A 19,518-nucleotide genomic window follows, 5' to 3' on the forward strand; every position below is an offset into this window, starting at 1 on the left:
CTCGTATTTGCCAATGACCTTGCAATTGTGTTATATTGTGGTAATTCAGTGTACAAAGTACATCGGTGAAACACTCAGGGTCCATGGATATTCAAGCATGCACACGGTAAAATCAACAAATTGTGTCTGGCCTCAACACCCCCCCCCCCTCTTCCCACCGAATGTATGGAAGTGCGAAAATCCAACAAAGCCTCATCTTGTATCAGCATACCTACAATCGGTACTTACGTCGCTATGAAATTGCAACAAATTGTAACAATGCGGTAACACACCGAATCTTTGTAATCTGACGAACCATCTGCAACTCTTCCCTTTTTTGGCACAGATTCTGCCAACTCAACAATGAAGCAACCATCAGAATGAAATGAATTGAAAAGGTGTACTCAAAATGATTGTTATGTTATATGCGTGCACTGAACCACATGTATGTCAAAAGAATGCTGGTGTAGCGTCAGAGCCGCACTACACTGGCCCAGTACACGCTAAACAATATAGTGTGGTATTTTGCGATACATAAAACGTGTAGTAAAATATTGCAATGTAAAATCACATAGTCCGATTTTTGCGAATGGTAATCGAGATACAGCCAAATCCCCTCCCCTAAAAACAGAAATTGCGTTTACCGTGCGCTTGTTTAATCATCCACGGCCCCCTTACAGTCATCTGAATTTAACTGAAAGTAACTGCCAGTTTCACAACATCTCCAGCCTTTTCCAAATCGATAGGCAGATTAACGTATTGAACGTCCTAAAGTTGTTAGCTGTCTTTTTTCTGTCAACACATGTCATTATAGTTTTGAACTTAACAAATAACAATTTCTGAAGTATGTGTGGGGTACAATCTTTTGTATAGGTTTGTGACGAAGAGTGATCAAATTAACTCTTACACTCTTTACAATATGCATAATCATAAGTTTATGAGACAGACACGTCTAATTACATGTAACAATACGCCCAATTCATTGTATGCCTTATTAGAAGAGGATTTTGTAGGCGGAGCTTCACCATACATGTGAATCCCAACAACATGGAGAGAAATATTAGTGTAAGTGTCTCAATCGCGACGTTTATGCAGGGAAAGAAACTTGTAAGAGTTTTTGCACAGCGCGTGTCAATCGGCAGTATCCTTAATATACTTGCGCAGTATGCATAGGAGTTCACAATGTCGAATTTACAGTACTTTTGCGTGTGCTGCTAGTTGTATAACCACATCACTATTGCGAATGCCTTTGAATAGTTATGGTATGTATCATGTGCACAATTACGTCGGCCAGTAAGCCTATGCTTAATATAATCGAAAACTAATTTTCACACGCACAGAAAACTCTTCACAAGGCCCTAAAAAGTATCATGAAAAGCGAGATTAATGCACGGCTCATATGTGGTGATAGACATGGTAAAATACAATGGATAGTAATACAGGTTAAACCCAAACCATCTTATGGCCATGTAGCTGAAACTGCGAAACCGCCGTTGTCTCTTGGTGACATTATGTCGATGAGTTTGTAGTAGGTTTACCCTATTACGCAGAGCTATATGGGGTATCTGTTTGGCGGGATTCCCGACCTTCCTGGTTGGCGTAGCTTCACGTCAGAAAAGTTTACGTTTTGTGCTATCTTCTTACCCTTTTAACGCCATATACTTTTTTTCCGAATCTATTAGTATACTGGTTGCCTACGCAACTTTTCATTGATTTACAAATATGGTTGGCAGAAGTGGGAACATTACAGGGATATATATGCATCGAAGAAGCTGCAATGGCCTGCGTTGAAGCGTAATCAAATGTAATTCTACGACTTTGAGTAAGCGAGAATATCTAATATTCCAGATATGTCTTTTACGTTGTATATATGCAAGGTTTCCCACATGTCAGTGAAGTAAATGTCTCAATCAATCAGTAAAGGAGTGGTCAGTTTGGTCGGCTTGAGGGGGAGCTGACCCCCTAATTAAAAACAAAACAACACGATGACCCCAATACCCTCTTTTAAAAATAAGGTGAAGGACTATGTGGAACAATAAATGGGAAATTCTTTCAAAATGCACTTCTGTCATATTTTATTTCCATAAGAAAAATGATGAGATCTTAATTAAAAATCAGAGATACTCTAATTTTTACCTATGTTAAGCTACTCTTAGATACAGAGGCAATCTGTAGTGCGCCATCATCTACTGTGAAATTAACACATGTGTTCACTATGGCATACAATTGGAAACTTGATACACGTGAACAAAATGGAGCTGATTAGTCATCATACATCGGTCTACGTACTTTGCAAAGTGATGTACAATTTCTGAACGTGTTCTTTGCGGTATGTTTTATGAAGAAGGGATCACGGGGCAAGAAAGTGTGTCTCGTGAAATCCACATCGCTTCACAATCGCACCCGGAAAGACAACCCAGAAGCTTTTCCGTCCACTGTCAAAATTTGCCTTGAGATCCTCCCTTACGATAGGAAGACAACGGTTGGCCAGCTGATCGTTGCAGTCCTTTTCAGAGTCACCAGATTTTCCAACAGAGTAGCAAAAACTGGTGTTGAAAGTGAGGGGATCAACCACCTTTCCAAATCGCTTTGGGAAGGCAGATGACGTTTGAATCGTCACTGGTCGACTTGTGCGACATGCACAGAGCGCCTCGTCATTCTTCTCGATTCTTTCAATAACCACCATCTGGAATGTGAAATTGCAAATAAGTCTGTGAATTCTAAATAATTATGGCATGCCAAACCTTACAATATACACTACTTAAACCTCCTTTTTTGAGTTTTTGGTGATGGTAGGTGAAGGAAATCTCTGCATTCTTTCCCTCGTCTAATTTGTGTCTCTAGTACCAAAATTTGCAAAGTGACCCCCGATTTTTATTCTTGATTTTGAAAGAGAATGGACGAAATATTCCTCAAGGAAAGTTTCAGCAAAGTATAAGTCTTTTACCTTCGAGGAACATACTACTATAATTGATTTCCCCTACAAGTTTATATTCCTCTTCATTTAATTTTCGGTTAAAGTAAACTGAGTGAAGAGACTGACGCTAGTAAACCAAAATACTGACAATACAGTGCCATGCATATGGAAAAACTGTGATTATACGTGAAGCGTCGTGATTGTTGCTGTGTTTCTGTTGTTCAGGACAGACAAGGTAACACTCACCTTCCCGGCACAGATAAGTGTAGTATTTTTTGAAATATCACCATCACTGACGTAAATGGTGATATTCACGTCTGTCGCCTGATCACACCGCAGCATGCCCATTTCATCCGAAAGATCGGTGACCATCCAACCGTCGCGTAGAGTTTCCGGCCGTATATCTAGAAACATGAGCAATATATTGCCCTTGTCATTGTCGTCAGAATGACCTTTCTGGACTTCAATTCGCAGATTTCTTGCTGTATTTTCAACATTTATTGCAAGCTGCAGTGACAGGTCTTTGCCATAGCCAAGTCGACGGAAGTCCACAGTGAAATGGAAATGTGCCTTGTCTCTTCTGAAGACATCATTGACTGTCGACAGAAAAGGTAAAACCAAATTGAGAGAAAGAGAGAGAGAGAGAGAGAGAGAGAGAGGAGGAGAGAGAGAGAGAGAGAGAGAGAGAGAGAGCGTAGGTGCATATCGTTTGTACTAGGTTTTGTTACAAAGCTGCAGACGACACTACGACCTCGGGGAATGACGATATGTTTCTGGTAACACACGGCCCCTCGGGGTAATAGACGGGCGCTATATAATCCTCATGACCAGGCAATGGGTGTTTAATATATACATATATATATATATATATATATATATATATATATATATATATATATATATATATATATATATATATATATATATATATATATATATATATATATATATATATATATACACAAAATGTATACAATGTGCCCTCCCGGTTATCACCATAATGGCTTTATGGCAACCTCTGAACTTGGGCACAGAGAGTACGGTTATATATATATATATATATATATATATATATATATATATATATATATATATATATATATATATATATATATATATATATATATATATATATATATATATATATATATATATATATATATATATATATACAGATGTCGCCATGGGAAATTACAGTGATCGATGCTAAGTAGAGCCTTATAAATAAAGAAATTACGATATTGATGAGACGGAAAAGTTCCGTTTGATTGCACCCACTGTGACTAAGACCACATATGCTTACACGGCGACAAGTTGCCATCACCAGTCTCCTCCGGTGCCAACTTGTCAATCCCGATCCCGACGTCAATGTTTACGTTCTCCTGACTTTGATGTTTGCAGTAACACATATCTCGCCCGTAGATACTAGTACCTCTAAATTTGACACTTGAGGGAAACTTTGTTCTGTTGTCCGAGTCGACTTTCGATAATACATCCACAGAGTTGCACTGCAGAGGTCAGGCTACCGCTGATGTCGTCACAGCATTACGCTGCAGGTTCGATTCCGACCGAGAGTTTACGGATAGTTTTATGTGATGAAGGATTTATCGTTGTACGTCGAATGGAGTGATGTTATGTGCCTTCTATGTCGCTTTACCGAAGATCTTATGGCACTTATTTATTTAGTTGAACTGACGTTGAGATGCAGCTTTCGCGATTATCGCCGAGTACGACGTCCACATTGAGCCGTACGACTGGAGACGATTTCGTAAAAATGTCATGAGAGCACAGTCTGTTCACGCAAGCGTCGCGACATGCATGTATGAACAGCACTCTTAAGTTTCATGCATCCTGCAATCCTCTTAGGATTGCATGATGCATGAAACTTAATAAATGTATTTAATTACTTTGTACTTGAAGTAATTTCTTTATTTATAAGGCTCTACTTAGCATCGATCACTGTAATTTCCCATGGCGACATCTATATATATATATATATATATATATATATATATATATATATATATATATATATATATATATAATTATATATATATATATATATATATATAATATATATATACATAGATACAACAATGTGTAACCGTACGCTCTATGCCCAAGTTCAGAGGTTGCCATAAAGCCATTATGGTGATAACGGGAGGGCACATTGTATACATTTTGTGTTTTGTATTATATATATATATATATATATATATATATATATTATATATATATATATATATATATATATATATATATATATATATATATATATATATATATATATATACCCAATATATATATATGTCGAGCTAGAAATCCTTCACTTCTGTCTGAGGATTGCAGGATGCATGAAACTTAAGTTATAGATTTCATTACTTTGTACTTGAAGTAATTAGTTTAATTATAACGCTCTGCTTATCATTGAGCACTTTTATTTCCCACGAGGACATCTGTAAACTTTGATATTACGGGCTCCTAATTTTATTAGTTGAGCATTCTTGTCTACTGGATCTACATCAAGTATGGAGAGAATTAGCTTCGACTACTCTATGAAGGGCGTACCAATGCCATCGATTAAAGCCTACATGATACAGTTTATTGCGATGGTTGACAGCTTTTTTGGAAATATTAGGTGGGCTTATATTAACAAGAACAAGAAGGACGATAGTGACGACCAGCGGAATTTTGATGGCAAATATGGATGTAGATCGAGAAAGCAACCACCGCAGGTCGAAGAGTTGAGACCATTTGAGGAGGCTGTGTTAAATTTGGTGGATAATATCAAATTCAGGAAGGTGAATGACGGCTTCCAAAGAAAACTAAAATCTGACATCCGCGAAATCAAGAAATCGGGGAAGATTTTTGTCCCTGCCGACAAGACACGTAACTTCTACAAGGTTAGTGCTGATTGTTATCAGAAGATGTTACGTGACAACATAACAAAGTCATACAAGTTAGCGAACAACAGCGTTTACAACGAAATTAATAGTGAAGCGAAGGAAATAGCAAGTGAACTCAATATTGCAGAAAGAATGGACACACTCGCTAAGCGCCAGGCCTTCATTACATTAAAAGACCACAAAGACAACTTCATGAACAATCCACATGTAGACTTATTAACCCGACCAAAAGCGAGATGGGCAAAGTAAGTAAGCAATTATTTGACACAATCAACAATGATATTAGATTACGTACGTGTGTGAACCAATGGAGGAATTCATCAGCTGTCATTGACTGGTTCAAGGGGATACGAGGTAAATCAAAATGTAGATTCATTACATTTGACATTGTCAACTTCTATCCATCTATCTCAGAAGATCTCTTACGTAAATCACTTGATTTTGCGAGAGAATATACTTCAATTTCTGATGAAGTGGTTGATATCATAATGCACTCGAGAAAGACCCTCCTTTTTGACGACATAACATCCTGGATTAAAAGAGAGAATAAGGATTTATTCGATGTGGCGATGGGCAGCTTCGATGGTGCTGAAATATGCGAGCTGGTGGGTCTGTATATACTTAACACACTCGCCAAAAAGTATGATAGGAATCATATCGGCTTTATACCGGGATGACGGGCTTGGTGTACTCAAAAATATCACGGCCAGCAAGGCGGATAAGATCAGAAAGGAAATCACAAAGATATTTCATGACATTGGCCTGAAAATCACGATCGAGACAAACCAGAAGATTACAAACTTCTTGGATGTGACATTTAATCTGAACGACGGCAAGTTCTACCCGTATCGTAAACCGAACGACCAAACAATGTATGTCCATAAGCAGTCTAATCACCCGCCAACCATTATTAATCACATACCTGACGCAATAAGCAAACGCATCTCGACAATATTTAGTGATAAGGACATCTTTGATAAATATAAAGGGCGATACAATACAGCGCTAAAGGCAAGCGGCTACACCGAACAATTGAATTCACCAAGACCAACCAATCAGCGAGGAGAAGCAATAACAGAAGCGTCATATCACGTGGTTCAACCCCCCTTTCAGCAAGAACGTGGAAACAAACATCGGCAGGAAATTTCTCCAACTCGTCGATAAATATTTTCCAAAGGGTCTAAACTTCACAAGATCTTCAACAGAAACACAATTAAAGTGAGTTATAGCTGTATGAGGAATATGGCAAGTATAATCAAATCGCACAATAAGAGGGTAATCTCCGGAGAACAGCGTAAGGACCAACCAGCTGATTGCAATTGCAGGGTTAAGTCGGCATGCCCCTTGAAGGGTAACTGTCAAGTCAAAGGCGTGGTGTACAAGGCCAACGTATCAACGAGGACAACGGAGAGAGGGTTTATATCGGCCTCACTGATAACACCTTCAAGACGCGCTACGCTAATCACATGAAGTCGTTCCGCAACGAGAGATACAAAAACGACACCGAGTTATCAAAATATGTATGGAACTTAAGAAATAAGGGACAAGACTTTGACATTTCATGGTCAATCATTGATAAAGCATTGAGCTACTCTAACATGAACAAGCGATGTAATCTTTGTATATCAGAAAAGCTGCACATTATCAATGCTGACAAATCTACACTGTTAAACAAACGCTCTGAGTTGGTTTCAAATGTCGCCACCAAAACAAATATTATTTATCAAATTTTAACACTACCTACAAATAGAATGTGGTTCGTCCCAATCATATATGTAAGAGTGTCGAGCTAGAAATCCTTTCACTCTATCTGAGGATTGCAAGATGCATGAAACTTAAGTAATAGATTTCATTACTTTGTACTTGAAGTAATCTGTTTATTCATTTATATATATATATATATATATATATATATAATATATATATATAAAACCTCTGAACTTGGGCAAAGGAGAGATATATATATATATATATATATATATATATATATATATATATATATATATATATATATATATATATATATTATATATATATATATATATATATATATATATATATATATATATATATATATATATATATATTATATATATATATATTTCAAATTACTTCAAGTACAAAGTAATGAAATCATTACTTAAGTTTCAAGCATCCTGCAATCCTCAGTTAGATCAACTAGTCGGGTCGGAAGGTAGGGTTCCCATGCACCCCATGGATGTATTTTTTAACCTACATTTTGTAATCCTTAGGGTCTATATTTAATGAATTTTGATGTTCCCAAAATCAAATAGTGTCCCATGGGGTTCATTTGGCGCCATCTTTGCCGCCATCTTGGCCGCCATCTTGGATTTCAACAATGGGGTAGGGGTCACGTATTTACCGCTCGACGGAAACAGAAACAATAAAATACTATAAACGTTACATCTTTAGAAAGCTCAGATTATGGCCTTTTCATTGATATATAACTTAATGGGGATTAATTAATATTCGAACGTCGATTAGACTTTATATCGGCCATTGACTGTAAATCGTAAAATTTGCTAAATTTCACACCCAATAATTAAGTTCCCGTTCCTCCAAACAATTTTTCATAAGGTATTTATATATTTTTGGAAGAACTCAGTGCAATAAACAAGAAAAACAACATTAAAAGTATGTGTCTTGAGATTTAGTGGGTGCATGAGCTTGTTTTCTTATTACGTGGTATGCCATATATCCGTGTGTAACATAAGGGGTAGGGGTGATGTTTCCCTTTCTGTTTCGAATCATGAATAATAAAACCATAAAAATGTTACATTTTTTAAAGTGCCGCATCAGACCTTTCTAAAAATATATAGATTTATGGGAAAAGTTGCATAATTAAAGTTACAAGCTTAAACCTTTCGGTTTGTGTCGATTTTAAGTGATTTTTTAAGAACGAAATTACAACATATGGGGTAGGGGTAATATTTCCCTTTCTGTCTCGAGCCATGAATTAAGAAACCATATAAATGTTATACTGTTTGAAAGCTCTAAAGAGGGCCTTTTCAAACATGTATAGTTTTATTGGGAAAAGTCCTATTTTAAAGTTACAAAGCTTAAACCTTTCAGTTTGTGTCAATTTTAAGTGATTTTTTTAAGCAACGAATATAACATATGGGGTAGGGGTAATGTTTCCCTTTCTGCCTCGAGCCATGAATTATGAAACCATATAAATGTTATACTGTTTGAAAGCTGTGAAATAGGCCTTTCAATCATGTATAATTTTATTGGGAAAAGTCCCTATTTTACAGTTACAAAGCTTATGCCTTTCAGTTTGTGTCAATTTTAAGTGATTTTTTTAAACAAAATTATAATATAAGGGGTAGGGGTAATGTTTCCCGTTCTGCCTTGAATCATGAATTATGAAACCATATAAATGTTATACTGTTTGAAAGCTCTGAAATAGGCCTTTCCAAACATGTATAGTTTTATTGGGAAAAGTTGCATATTTGGAAGTTACAAAGCTTATGCCTTTCAGTTTGTGTCAATTTTAGTGATATTTTGAATAACATGCTCAAAACAGTTAGTCCGTTGGCCAGGTATCGAAATCATCCCCTCTAAGGCATTTTACCCACTATGATTTTCTGTTAGCTAGTGTTCTCAGCTGTCATAATCTGCTTATTTTCCATTTAACTGATGGTGTGTGAGAGTGTAATGACTTGTTTGTGAAGGGCTGTCACGCCCTCAGTAGTAAAATAGGAATGGGTTAGGGGTAACATATTTACCGCTAGTCGGAAACAAAAACAAAAAAGTACCATAAACAATACATTCTTAGAAAGGCCAGATATAAGCCTTTTACTTTTTGATAATTATTCGACTTTAGACGGCGCCAATATTCCGTATGTACATGGAGGTCAGTAGCCGAATCAAACACATAATGAACGTTGATATGGCCTTAAACTTCGGTAAATTCATTCAAGCAAACTCTTCCTTTCTTTTTTATTTCGAGTATTTACCATGGCATGACTGAAACGAGCCTGGAAACGAAGGCTGTACGTATCTATATTAGTCCGAGCCTGAGTGTGATCTGAGAGCGAACAGATCCGCAGATAATGCGAACGATCGCAACTGTTACCAACAGACTCATTATGCAGAGCCATGCCCCAAAACGCCCAACCAAACTTGGCACTAATCATGATCCCAGGCTTCAAGGGAAGTGCGGTGGCCTTTGAAAGACCCTTTGGTTTGGTTTGTACCGTAGTATAGGAAGAAAACCCGACCTATCGTCGTTGCTGTGAATGTTTGTGTTGTTTTAGCCTCTTTTTTGCCTATTTGAAGAATCGTCTTTGCAGCCTTCCATCCTGCGTTCTGTGTAGCGAGTGTCTTCGATCGCTCCCGTACAACTGTCTTGAGTCCCCGGTGCTTTATTGGGTGTAGAGGTAAATAGTTAGAGATCAGGTTGATAAATTGGTTGCCGCAGTGTTGTTCCAGGTGTTGCCACTTTTGAAGGAATTCAACACTCGGTATTTTGGCCTGGTAAGTATTCTTTAAGGTGTACCTGTAGGCTACGTGGTACTGAATAGGGCCACTTAGGTTTCAACACATTCGATACTCTTGGCTTTCGCTTATACCCCGTTGTATGAGTAACTGGGATCGGAAATGAGAAAGGCTTAATTAATATCCATCTTTGCTAATATTAATTCTCGTTTGGCTTACAGATGGCCACCTATACTTGTTTCGTTGAAAATTTGACTTTAAATTGGACAAAACATTGAGTATGACTTTCTTCTGTGTGTTATTTAGGCCTATGAAATATATGAAAATTGCATACATTTGTTGTCAAATATCTCAAATCTTAGATTGTAAGAGATAGGCTTAGGCTTCCCTGTAATCATACAAATGAGTTAAATGGGAATTTATTGGAGTAGATTACAGTGATCGAAGAGAATGGTTGACACTATAGAAATACTTATCTCAGACTGCGGGGACCTAACTATAAAAGAACAGCACAGAATACTTGCCGGATGTATTGACTGTTCATGTATAGTACAGGCAGTACTGTACAACATGGAATGTAAAACATACAAATCAAAGACGTGGCAAATTTTCTCAACTTTTCACAAAGTTTATATTCCATCATTACTATCAGGATAGGATTTTCCCAATCTATAAATAAGCTATTACTTGATTACACCTTGATTCAGCATGACTAATATTTTGCATTTGCCACGCAACCATCTATGCCCGTCCCTAGGATCACGAACAATGCCTTTAACGAAGCTTTTGAACGCTTTTTGTGAATTGTGTAAGAATGTCCTCTCTGTGGAGTATAATGTGTGAAGCCGTTGTCTAGCTCGCTTGACTCTGATGACTATGTTGACTTATTTTTTCTCAGCTGCTGGTGGTTGATCTAGCTCGAAAGTTAGATCAATCTAGTCTCTCTGATTCGATCATGCTGGTGGGAACGGTATCTTCAAGCATTGACCCTAAAACGTCCGTTTGTAGGGTCTTTGCTTCAAAGACGTCAGGGTCTAACATTGGTTAAATGTCATCCATGATAGAAACTAATGATAGATTCACTCACAAGGCATTTTAAACATTGAGGTGTCAATGGGAATATAAGCCTTTTTAGTCATTTTCTGAGTTTGTCTCGCCTTCTTATTGCTTGGTGTAGAGAGTGTTTGTTCGCCTTCTGTTTACTATTAATTGCGTAATTTGAATGCGTTCTGTGACATTTGGCTTTTCGGGTTTTAGTTCCAGAATTATTTGCTATTGAATTTTAGTACCCAGTCGAAAATGTAATCCTCATTGAGAGTATATAGTGTTCTGCGTTGTAAAATAATTTCGAAAAATTGGTTATGATCTCTTGTTTTCTGGTAAGGAAGGTAAAGTGTTGTCGATCCATCTTATCTTAGTATGGAGAACCTATATTGTGGATTAATGGTGATTAGTTTTGAGCGATAAAAGATTCTCTCGTGTTCTTGTGTGGTATTAAAAGTAACACTATTAATAGTGAGCTCTGATTTGCCCAGACGGTCACGTGACTGTGCATATATTTACGATATACTGTAAAGTTGGCCATTCCTATCTCCAAAGTGGGTTTCTTTCACATTGTTTGTATTTTCATCATAAGTTTCAATATACTGATATAATATAGCGATAAACAACCCCTATAAGTTGGGTACACCACTCGAGCTCGGTTTTGACCATTTCACTCCTTATACACACGACTGAAGTTCGTGCGCCTATGTTGTTTACCGGTCGAAACCGTGTGGTATCCTTTCAAAGTGGTACTCTATTGCTTATATATCTCTCGCGATACAATTAAAGAAAAGGGATTGATTGTTGCTGCTGTCAAATCAACTTAGCATGACGACTATGACATCCACTTTAGTGTTTTTGGGTTTGGAATATATAATTTTCGACATAGTTTTTAACTTTCTTTCCCTAATTTAAGTTATTGAAATGAGTAAAACGTCTTTATTAACCACCATTTTAACTTTTAGTGTTATTTAATGCCTATAGATTATTTTTCTATGTTCCTTTTAACGAGTAAATGTCAGTAAAGTAACACAAACTTTTGAGTTTAGGCATTGCCACTGCATGATTTTTAGTTTACCCCATCAAGCCATATCTTGTTGGAAAAACAACTGCGTTAGTGTTTCAGAGATATGATATTTATGTGGCTTCCTTATTCGCTGCGTTTGGTAGGAGAGGAAACATTATCCCTTAAATGTATATTATAGAGGGATGTACGGCATACCATATATATTGACGCACCCCATAAGTCTCAAGAAGATACACTCTTTTAATGTTTTTTACTTCTCTATTGCATTACGTTATTTCAAATGATGTATAAATACCTTGTAAAAATTGTTTGAGGAACATGAACTTAATTATTGGGTTTGAAATTAAGCAAATTTTACAATTTACATTATTTTCATGTCCGATATAAAATCTAATCGATGTTTGAATATCGATTTATCCCCATTTAGTTGTATACCAATGGTAAGCGGATTATCTGCGCTTTCTAAGAATGTATTGTTTATGCACAGTCCCTAGAGGGACTGTGGTTTATGGTACTTTTTTGTTTTTGTTTCCGACTAGCGGTAAATATGTTACCCCTAACCCATTCCTATTTTACTACTGAGGGCGTGACAGCCCTTCACAAACAAGTCGTTACACTCTCACACACCATCAGTTAAATGGAAAATAAGCAGATTATGACAGCTGAGAACACTAGCTAACAGAAAATCATAGTGGGTAAAATGCCTTAGAGGGGATGATTTCGATACCTGGCCAACGGACTAACTGTTTTGAGCATATTATTCAAAAAATCACTTAAAATTGACACAAACTGAAAGGCATAAGCTTTGTAACTTCCAAATATGCAACTTTTCCCAATAAAACTATACATGTTTGGAAAGGCCTATTTCAGAGCTTTCAAACAGTATAACATTTATATGGTTTCATAATTCATGGTTCAAGGCAGAACGGCAACATTACCCCTACCCCTTATATTATAATTTTGTTTAAAAAAATCACTTAAAATTGACACAAACTGAAAGGCATAAGCTTTGTAACTGTAAAATAGGGACTTTTCCCAATAAAACTATACATGTTTGGAAAGGCCTATTTCAGAACTTTCAAACAGTATAACATTTATATGGTTTCATAATTCATGGCTCGAGGCAGAAAGGGAAACATTACCCCTACCCCATATGTTGTAATTTCGTTCTTAAAAAATCACTTAAAATTGACACAAACTGAAAGGCATAAGCTTTGTAACTTTAAAATATGGACTTTTCCCAATAAATCTATACATGTTTGGAAAGGCCTATTTCAGAGCTTTCAAACAGTATAACATTTATATGGTTTCATAATTCATGGCTCGAGGCAGAAAGGGAAACATTACCCCTACCCCATATGTTGTAATTTCGTTCTTAAAAAATCACTTAAAATTGACACAAACTGAAAGGCATAAGCTTTGTAACTTTAAAATAGGACTTTTCCCAATAAAACTATACATGTTTGGAAAGGCCTATTTCAGAGCTTTCAAACAGTATAACATTTATATGGTTTCATAGTTCATGGCTCGAGGCAGAAAGGGAAACATTACCCCTACCCAATATGTTGTAATTTCGTTCTTAAAAAATCACTTAAAATTGACACAAACTGAAAGGCATAAGCTTTGTAACTTTAAAATAGGACTTTTCCCAATAAAACTATACATGTTTGGAAAGGCCTATTTCAGAGCTTTCAAACAGTATAACATTTATATGGTTTCATAGTTCATGGCTCGAGGCAGAAAGGGAAACATTACCCCTACCCAATATGTTGTAATTTCATTCATAAAAAATCACTTAAAATCGACAAACTGAAAGGCATAAGCTTTGTAACTTTAAAAATAGGACTTTTCCCAATAAAACTTTACATGTTCGGAAAGGCCTATTTCAGAGCTTTCAAACAGTATAACATTTATATGGTTTCATAGTTCATGGCTCGAGGCAGAAAGGGAAACATTACCCCTACCCCATATGTTGTAATTTCGTTCATAAAAAAATCACTTAAAATCGACACAAACTGAAAGGCATAAGCTTTGTAACTTTAAAATAGGACTTTTCCCAATAAAACTATACATGTTTGAAAAGGCCCTCTTCAGAGCTTTCAAACAGTATAACATTATATGGTTTCTTAATTCATGGCTCGAGACAGAAAGGGAAATATTACCCCTACCCCATATGTTGTAATTTCGTTCTTAAAAAATCACTTAAAATCGACACAAACCGAAAGGTTTAAGCTTTGTAACTTTTAACTATGCAACTTTTCCCCATAAATCTATATATTTTTAGAAAGGTCTGATGCGGCACTTTTAAAAAATGTAACATTTTTATGGTTTCATCATTCATGATTCGAAACAGAAAGGGAAACATTACCCCTACCCCTTATGTTACACACGGATATATGGCATACCACGTAATAAGAAAACAAGCTCATGCACCCACTAAATCTCAAGACACATACTTTTAATGTTGTTTTTCTTGTTTATTGCACTGAGTTCTTCCAAAAAATATATAAATACCTTATGAAAAATTGTTTGGAGGAACGGAACTTAATTATTGGGTGTGAAATTTAGCAAATTTTACGATTTACTGTCAATGGCCGATATAAAGTCTAATCGACGTTCGAATATTAATTAATTCCTATTAAGTTATATATCAATGAAAAGGCCATGATCTTGGCTTTCTAAATATGTAAAGTTTATAGTATTTATGTTTCTGTTTCCGTCGAGCGGTAAATACGTGACCCTACCCCATTGTTGAAATCCAAGATGGCGGCCAAGATGGCGGCAAAGATGGCGCCAAATGAACCCATGGGACACTATTTGATTTTGGGAACATCAAAATTCATTAAATATAGACCCTAAGGATTACAAAAATGTAGGTTAAAAAAATACATCCATGGGGTGCATGGGAACCTTACCTTCCGACTAGACTAAACCAGTTGATTGTAATTGCCGGGTCAAGTCGGCATGCCCTTGGAGGGTAAGCTTAGAAGGCGTGGTTACAAAGCCAAAGTATCAACGGAGGACAACGCAGAGAGGGTTTACATTGGCCTCACTGATAACACCTTCAAAACGCGCTACACAAACCAAATGCAATATCTGATTGTTCTGTGAAGCGTACTGCTATTAACGAACCTGTTGTAAAACACGTGAGCACATTCAGTTCACACCTAGTTAAGGGTAGAGATTTGGCTGAGTGTTTTGACCGGGATGTCTTCGCTGGGTGACTGGGTACTGTACCTTTTTGAGTGTGAGTCCTAATCCGAACGAAAATCTACTGATTTGCCAACGGTTCATCGCAAATTACTGTAATAGTTCAATCACAAAGTCTACGAATTGATTGCCATTTGGAACTCGTGAATTATAGGAGCCAGTGGCCAAGAGGCTTTAAAAAGTTATACGATAAAATTCTGTCGCAAAAACTTACCGAGGTCAAACTCCCGAATAAATCGAAACTCACTCCTGTGGGTTCCCCTCGCATAATTTCCGACACTGGTGACATCCTCATATCGCCTTTTGGCCATGCATCTTCAGAATGAGCCAATTTGGTCAGCAGATATTTGCTGTCTTCTTCATCCTTATCTTCAAATCGACAGGAACTTGCATCCATCAGTGTCATCGCGTTACCACCATTAGCATCACCACTGATCTTCGTCTGCTTGTCTACCAAGTTCAATCGTCCATCTCTGCAACTGCTTAACATGGAGCATAAGTTGAAACCTCCGGTGAAATCGTTAAGTTGAAGTTCACCTGTGCCTACGGATAAAGCATGCGCTCTGCCTCTATGCAAATGCCACGGTCTGGCTGAACAAACGCTGTTGCTGGTTAGGGCCACGAAGACCAGCAGTTCTACCGTCGTGATTTCTTCTGCAGACTTACGAGGCTTCATATTTTCTTCAAGACGTTAGTTGGAATAGCGGGGCTAACTGTCAACCGTGTGACTGTGAACAATGCTAGCATTAAGATCCGACAGCGCAGTCACCATATTTATACTTTCCGAAAAGTATGCAAAACAATTGTTTGACGTGATCGATGAGAGAAACACAGATGGAAGTTCTCGTTCATTTAAGTAAACACTGCAAAGACTTTTTACCCAGTGACCAATAGTACAAATACGTTGGCCATCAGTAGAACAGCATCGCTCTATCTTCCCCGCTCCGTTGGTCTTTATTTATCTCAATGTCGCCTCTATGTGGGAGCTACGATTCTCTGAAAAACATCTTTCCAGATCATGTTATAAAATGGGTTCAAAACATTATTCACCAATACTAGCCTGTTACGCGATTTGCCACCTAACGTTTGACTCACTGTAAATTGCAACCGGGATGCGCAGAACTATCTTTGATGTTGAGTAAACGCTAATATACTCTCACCGTTAACGGAAATTAGTTAAGCCGAACAATCGACGCCGCAATCAGCTTCGAGGTAACGCACGCCCGTGACCCGAACCACACACAGAGGGGATGACTGCACTTCCCCCTCCATTGTGTAAAGCTGGTCACTAGCTTAATACATTGCTCAGTGATTTACATTAGAGACTATGTACAAAGTTCCTTAATTTTTCTCTATTGTAAGTCAAGCCAAGAAAATAGGAGGACGCTCAACATGGGTTATAAAACTTCTTGCTTAGGCTTCAAGTTTGACGTTTCTGTGTGCAAAAAGCTTTATGGAGGATCAACAATGATTTAATCATTGCTAACACATGTATACTTTTATATGCCTTAGTTCATAGTGAACGACCGTAAAACAGGCCCATGCAATAGCCGGCATTCAAGTTGAGGTAGCTTGATCCGATTTGGTTTATGTCACATACACAACCTTTCGTTATTAGCTGTTATCGTCATCATTTTTGGCTGACCTTGAACCTGATTTGGGCCAAGTTGTTGGGGTTTTTTTCATGAGCAGTGTATGATCCCTTCTTGAAGCGTTTCGTGGTCAATTGCAAGTCTTACTAGAGATTCTTATACCAAAGTGAGGCATAAAACGTTGCAGAAGGTCTAGTCCCCACAGCGCTTCATTCTATAGACAACATGACACTACAATGTGTAACTTCAGAGAATGTTTTCATTACTTTTGTACAAAAAAGGAACTTATTCTTATTCGTACCCTTTAAGTTTCTGTTACATTCTCCATCTGACATCACTTGTCTGAGGATGCCGTTCAAGGTAAACAAATACAAAGCCACCCCCTAAGTTATGCTGAATTGTACTTCTGTTTAGCACGGGTCCAGCATATCCTCTAGTATCGCTGCCTCCGTGCTCAAACTTCTAAGCGAGAAACTTTTTCCTTTCTCTTTGATTTAATTTCGAGTATTTTCTCCTTTGATCTATGATGTTTCATATACAGAAGTCATGGCTTGGTTTTGAAGTAAACTACCAAACTATAGAAGCGGTCATTTGCAAACCAGTGACTCTTTTCAGTTGTTGCTATTGGGTGTTAGGGCAGTGGTGCACCAGGTTACTTCATACAGGCAATGGTGAGTCTCGCAGCCTCAGCGGCAACTGTGCGATAATGTCTACTTAGCAGCATTAAAGGTTACCCTGTACATCAATGTCAGGGACATGCGGGTCATCCAACGGTCAACCCCGCTACTGATATCCGTGGCGGGGTTGACCTTTTGATTACCCGTATAGAAGCAGGGTATGCCGCCACGGATAGCTGCGTTTCCACAGCTAGGAGGGACAAGTCCCCGGACATTGCGAAAATAGTTGAGCTCAGCAGTGGCATCATGCAAGAGTGCTACTGATTACGTAGCGCATAGTTGGAATGTATGCAAGATTCAACCACTCATACAAACTGGGTCACTGTCCTATCAGCAGTGTAACCCACATTTTGACATGTTTATTACGATGTTTGTCAGGCCCGCTACGGTACATGAATCAGTCCTTTTAAAACAATCGTTCCGTGCATTAAGTTACAATGCTCCTCGAGAACAGATACGCGGACTCTCACAGTATATGCCTGTGTGGGTTTATTTTGGAGCTGAAGCTTTTGCAACGAATACAGTTTTTGTGCCTTATTTTTGAGAAAATCTGAAATAAAAAGTATTTTAGAAAGTACACTTAACATAGGGAAGGTGCTTGTTTTTAATGTCCAAATATCAGTAAATTTAATTGCTTCCATAGTACCAGAGTCAGTACGGTGACAATCGAGTTTATTCCCGATTTTGAAAGTTAATGATTGAAAACTTCCTTGATGAGCAAAATCTGAACAAAAGTTTAGGTCTTTCAATTTCGCGACGTGTGCTACCTTTAGCCAAAACGTACACATGTCTTTCATGCTGGGTCTAATATTGCAACACTGTTGCCGAAACCTGTTTTGATTTGGTTTATTTGACGCAACGTATCGAAATACAGAAAAAATAGGAATCTTTGTGCCGGGATAAAAAGGAAAGGTCAAGAACTTGAGAGAGCACCTGCGAGTCACGAACCTGCATGTTATTATCATTCCTTTGGAGATCACAAGATAATATGACAAGCCGCAACAACCACGAAAATGAAAACGTATCAGGACTATGTACATGACGCAGCGGTAAAATGCATCAAGATAATACTGTAAAAACTGTCAAGATATGAACTGAATATGCTCACGTGTTTACAACAGGTTCATTAATAGTAGTACGGTTCACAGAACAATGAGATATATGTTATCACTATGTAGCAGGGTTTTTTTTAGACTTCGCACAGTGCTCTCAGAGTTTAATCACTAATTACAAAACTTTATTGAATATGCGAATGAGCTGTCAATTAACTTGACACTGCTCAATGCTTTATGGGACAATTAGATATCCATCAGATCAACATTTGTAGCACGTTTTATTTAATTTAATGCTGTAATTTTAGAGTAATGTCACCTATTGCAAAGTTCATTAAATAAGCAAATAACCCTACATTAACTTGACACTGTTCAATGATTCATAGCACAATTAAATATTATCAAATCAATATCTGTAGCACGTTTCACCAAATTTTAGTGCCGAAATTTCAGAGTTATATACCTAATTACAAAGTTTATTAAATATGCAAATGAACCCTTAATTAACTTTTACTACTAAATGCTTTACAACACAGTTAGATATCTGTCGTATCAGTATGTGCAGCAGTGTTCATCACATTTGATGCAGTTATTTCGGAGTTATATGACTAATTATAAGACTTCATTGAATATGCAAATGAGCTAATTATTAA

General features: G+C 37.3%; 1 protein-coding gene across 1 annotated transcript; it reads right to left on the reverse strand.

Annotated features, from left to right (window-relative positions):
* Positions 1–2,166: 2,166 nt before the first annotated feature.
* Positions 2,167–16,262, reverse strand: LOC139147682 (uncharacterized). The gene is made up of 3 exons (XM_070718840.1): positions 15,759–16,262; positions 3,143–3,492; positions 2,167–2,665 (listed from the first exon to the last, which is right to left on the reverse strand). Exons 1-3 carry the CDS (start codon positions 15,853–15,855, stop codon positions 2,330–2,332), a joined length of 783 nt encoding a protein of 260 aa, XP_070574941.1. The 5' UTR covers positions 15,856–16,262; the 3' UTR covers positions 2,167–2,329.
* Between the last annotated feature and the right edge of the window lie 3,256 nt (positions 16,263–19,518).

The sequence above is a fragment of the Ptychodera flava genome, chromosome 2 (genome assembly GCF_041260155.1).
Source record: "Ptychodera flava strain L36383 chromosome 2, AS_Pfla_20210202, whole genome shotgun sequence".
NCBI classification, from domain to species: domain Eukaryota; kingdom Metazoa; phylum Hemichordata; class Enteropneusta; family Ptychoderidae; genus Ptychodera; species Ptychodera flava.

Bases quoted from the DNA above. Each gene is read 5' to 3' on its own strand.
- LOC139147682 (XM_070718840.1), bottom strand. From the start codon at position 15,855: ATGGCCAAAAGGCGATATGAGGATGTCACCAGTGTCGGAAATTATGCG. The intron at 3,493-15,758 runs GTAAGTTTTTGC...TTCTGTCGACAG, and splicing joins TATTCGGGAGTTTGACCTCG to TCAATGATGTCTTCAGAAGA. The intron at 2,666-3,142 runs GTGAGTGTTACC...TTCACATTCCAG, and splicing joins CACTTATCTGTGCCGGGAAG to ATGGTGGTTATTGAAAGAAT.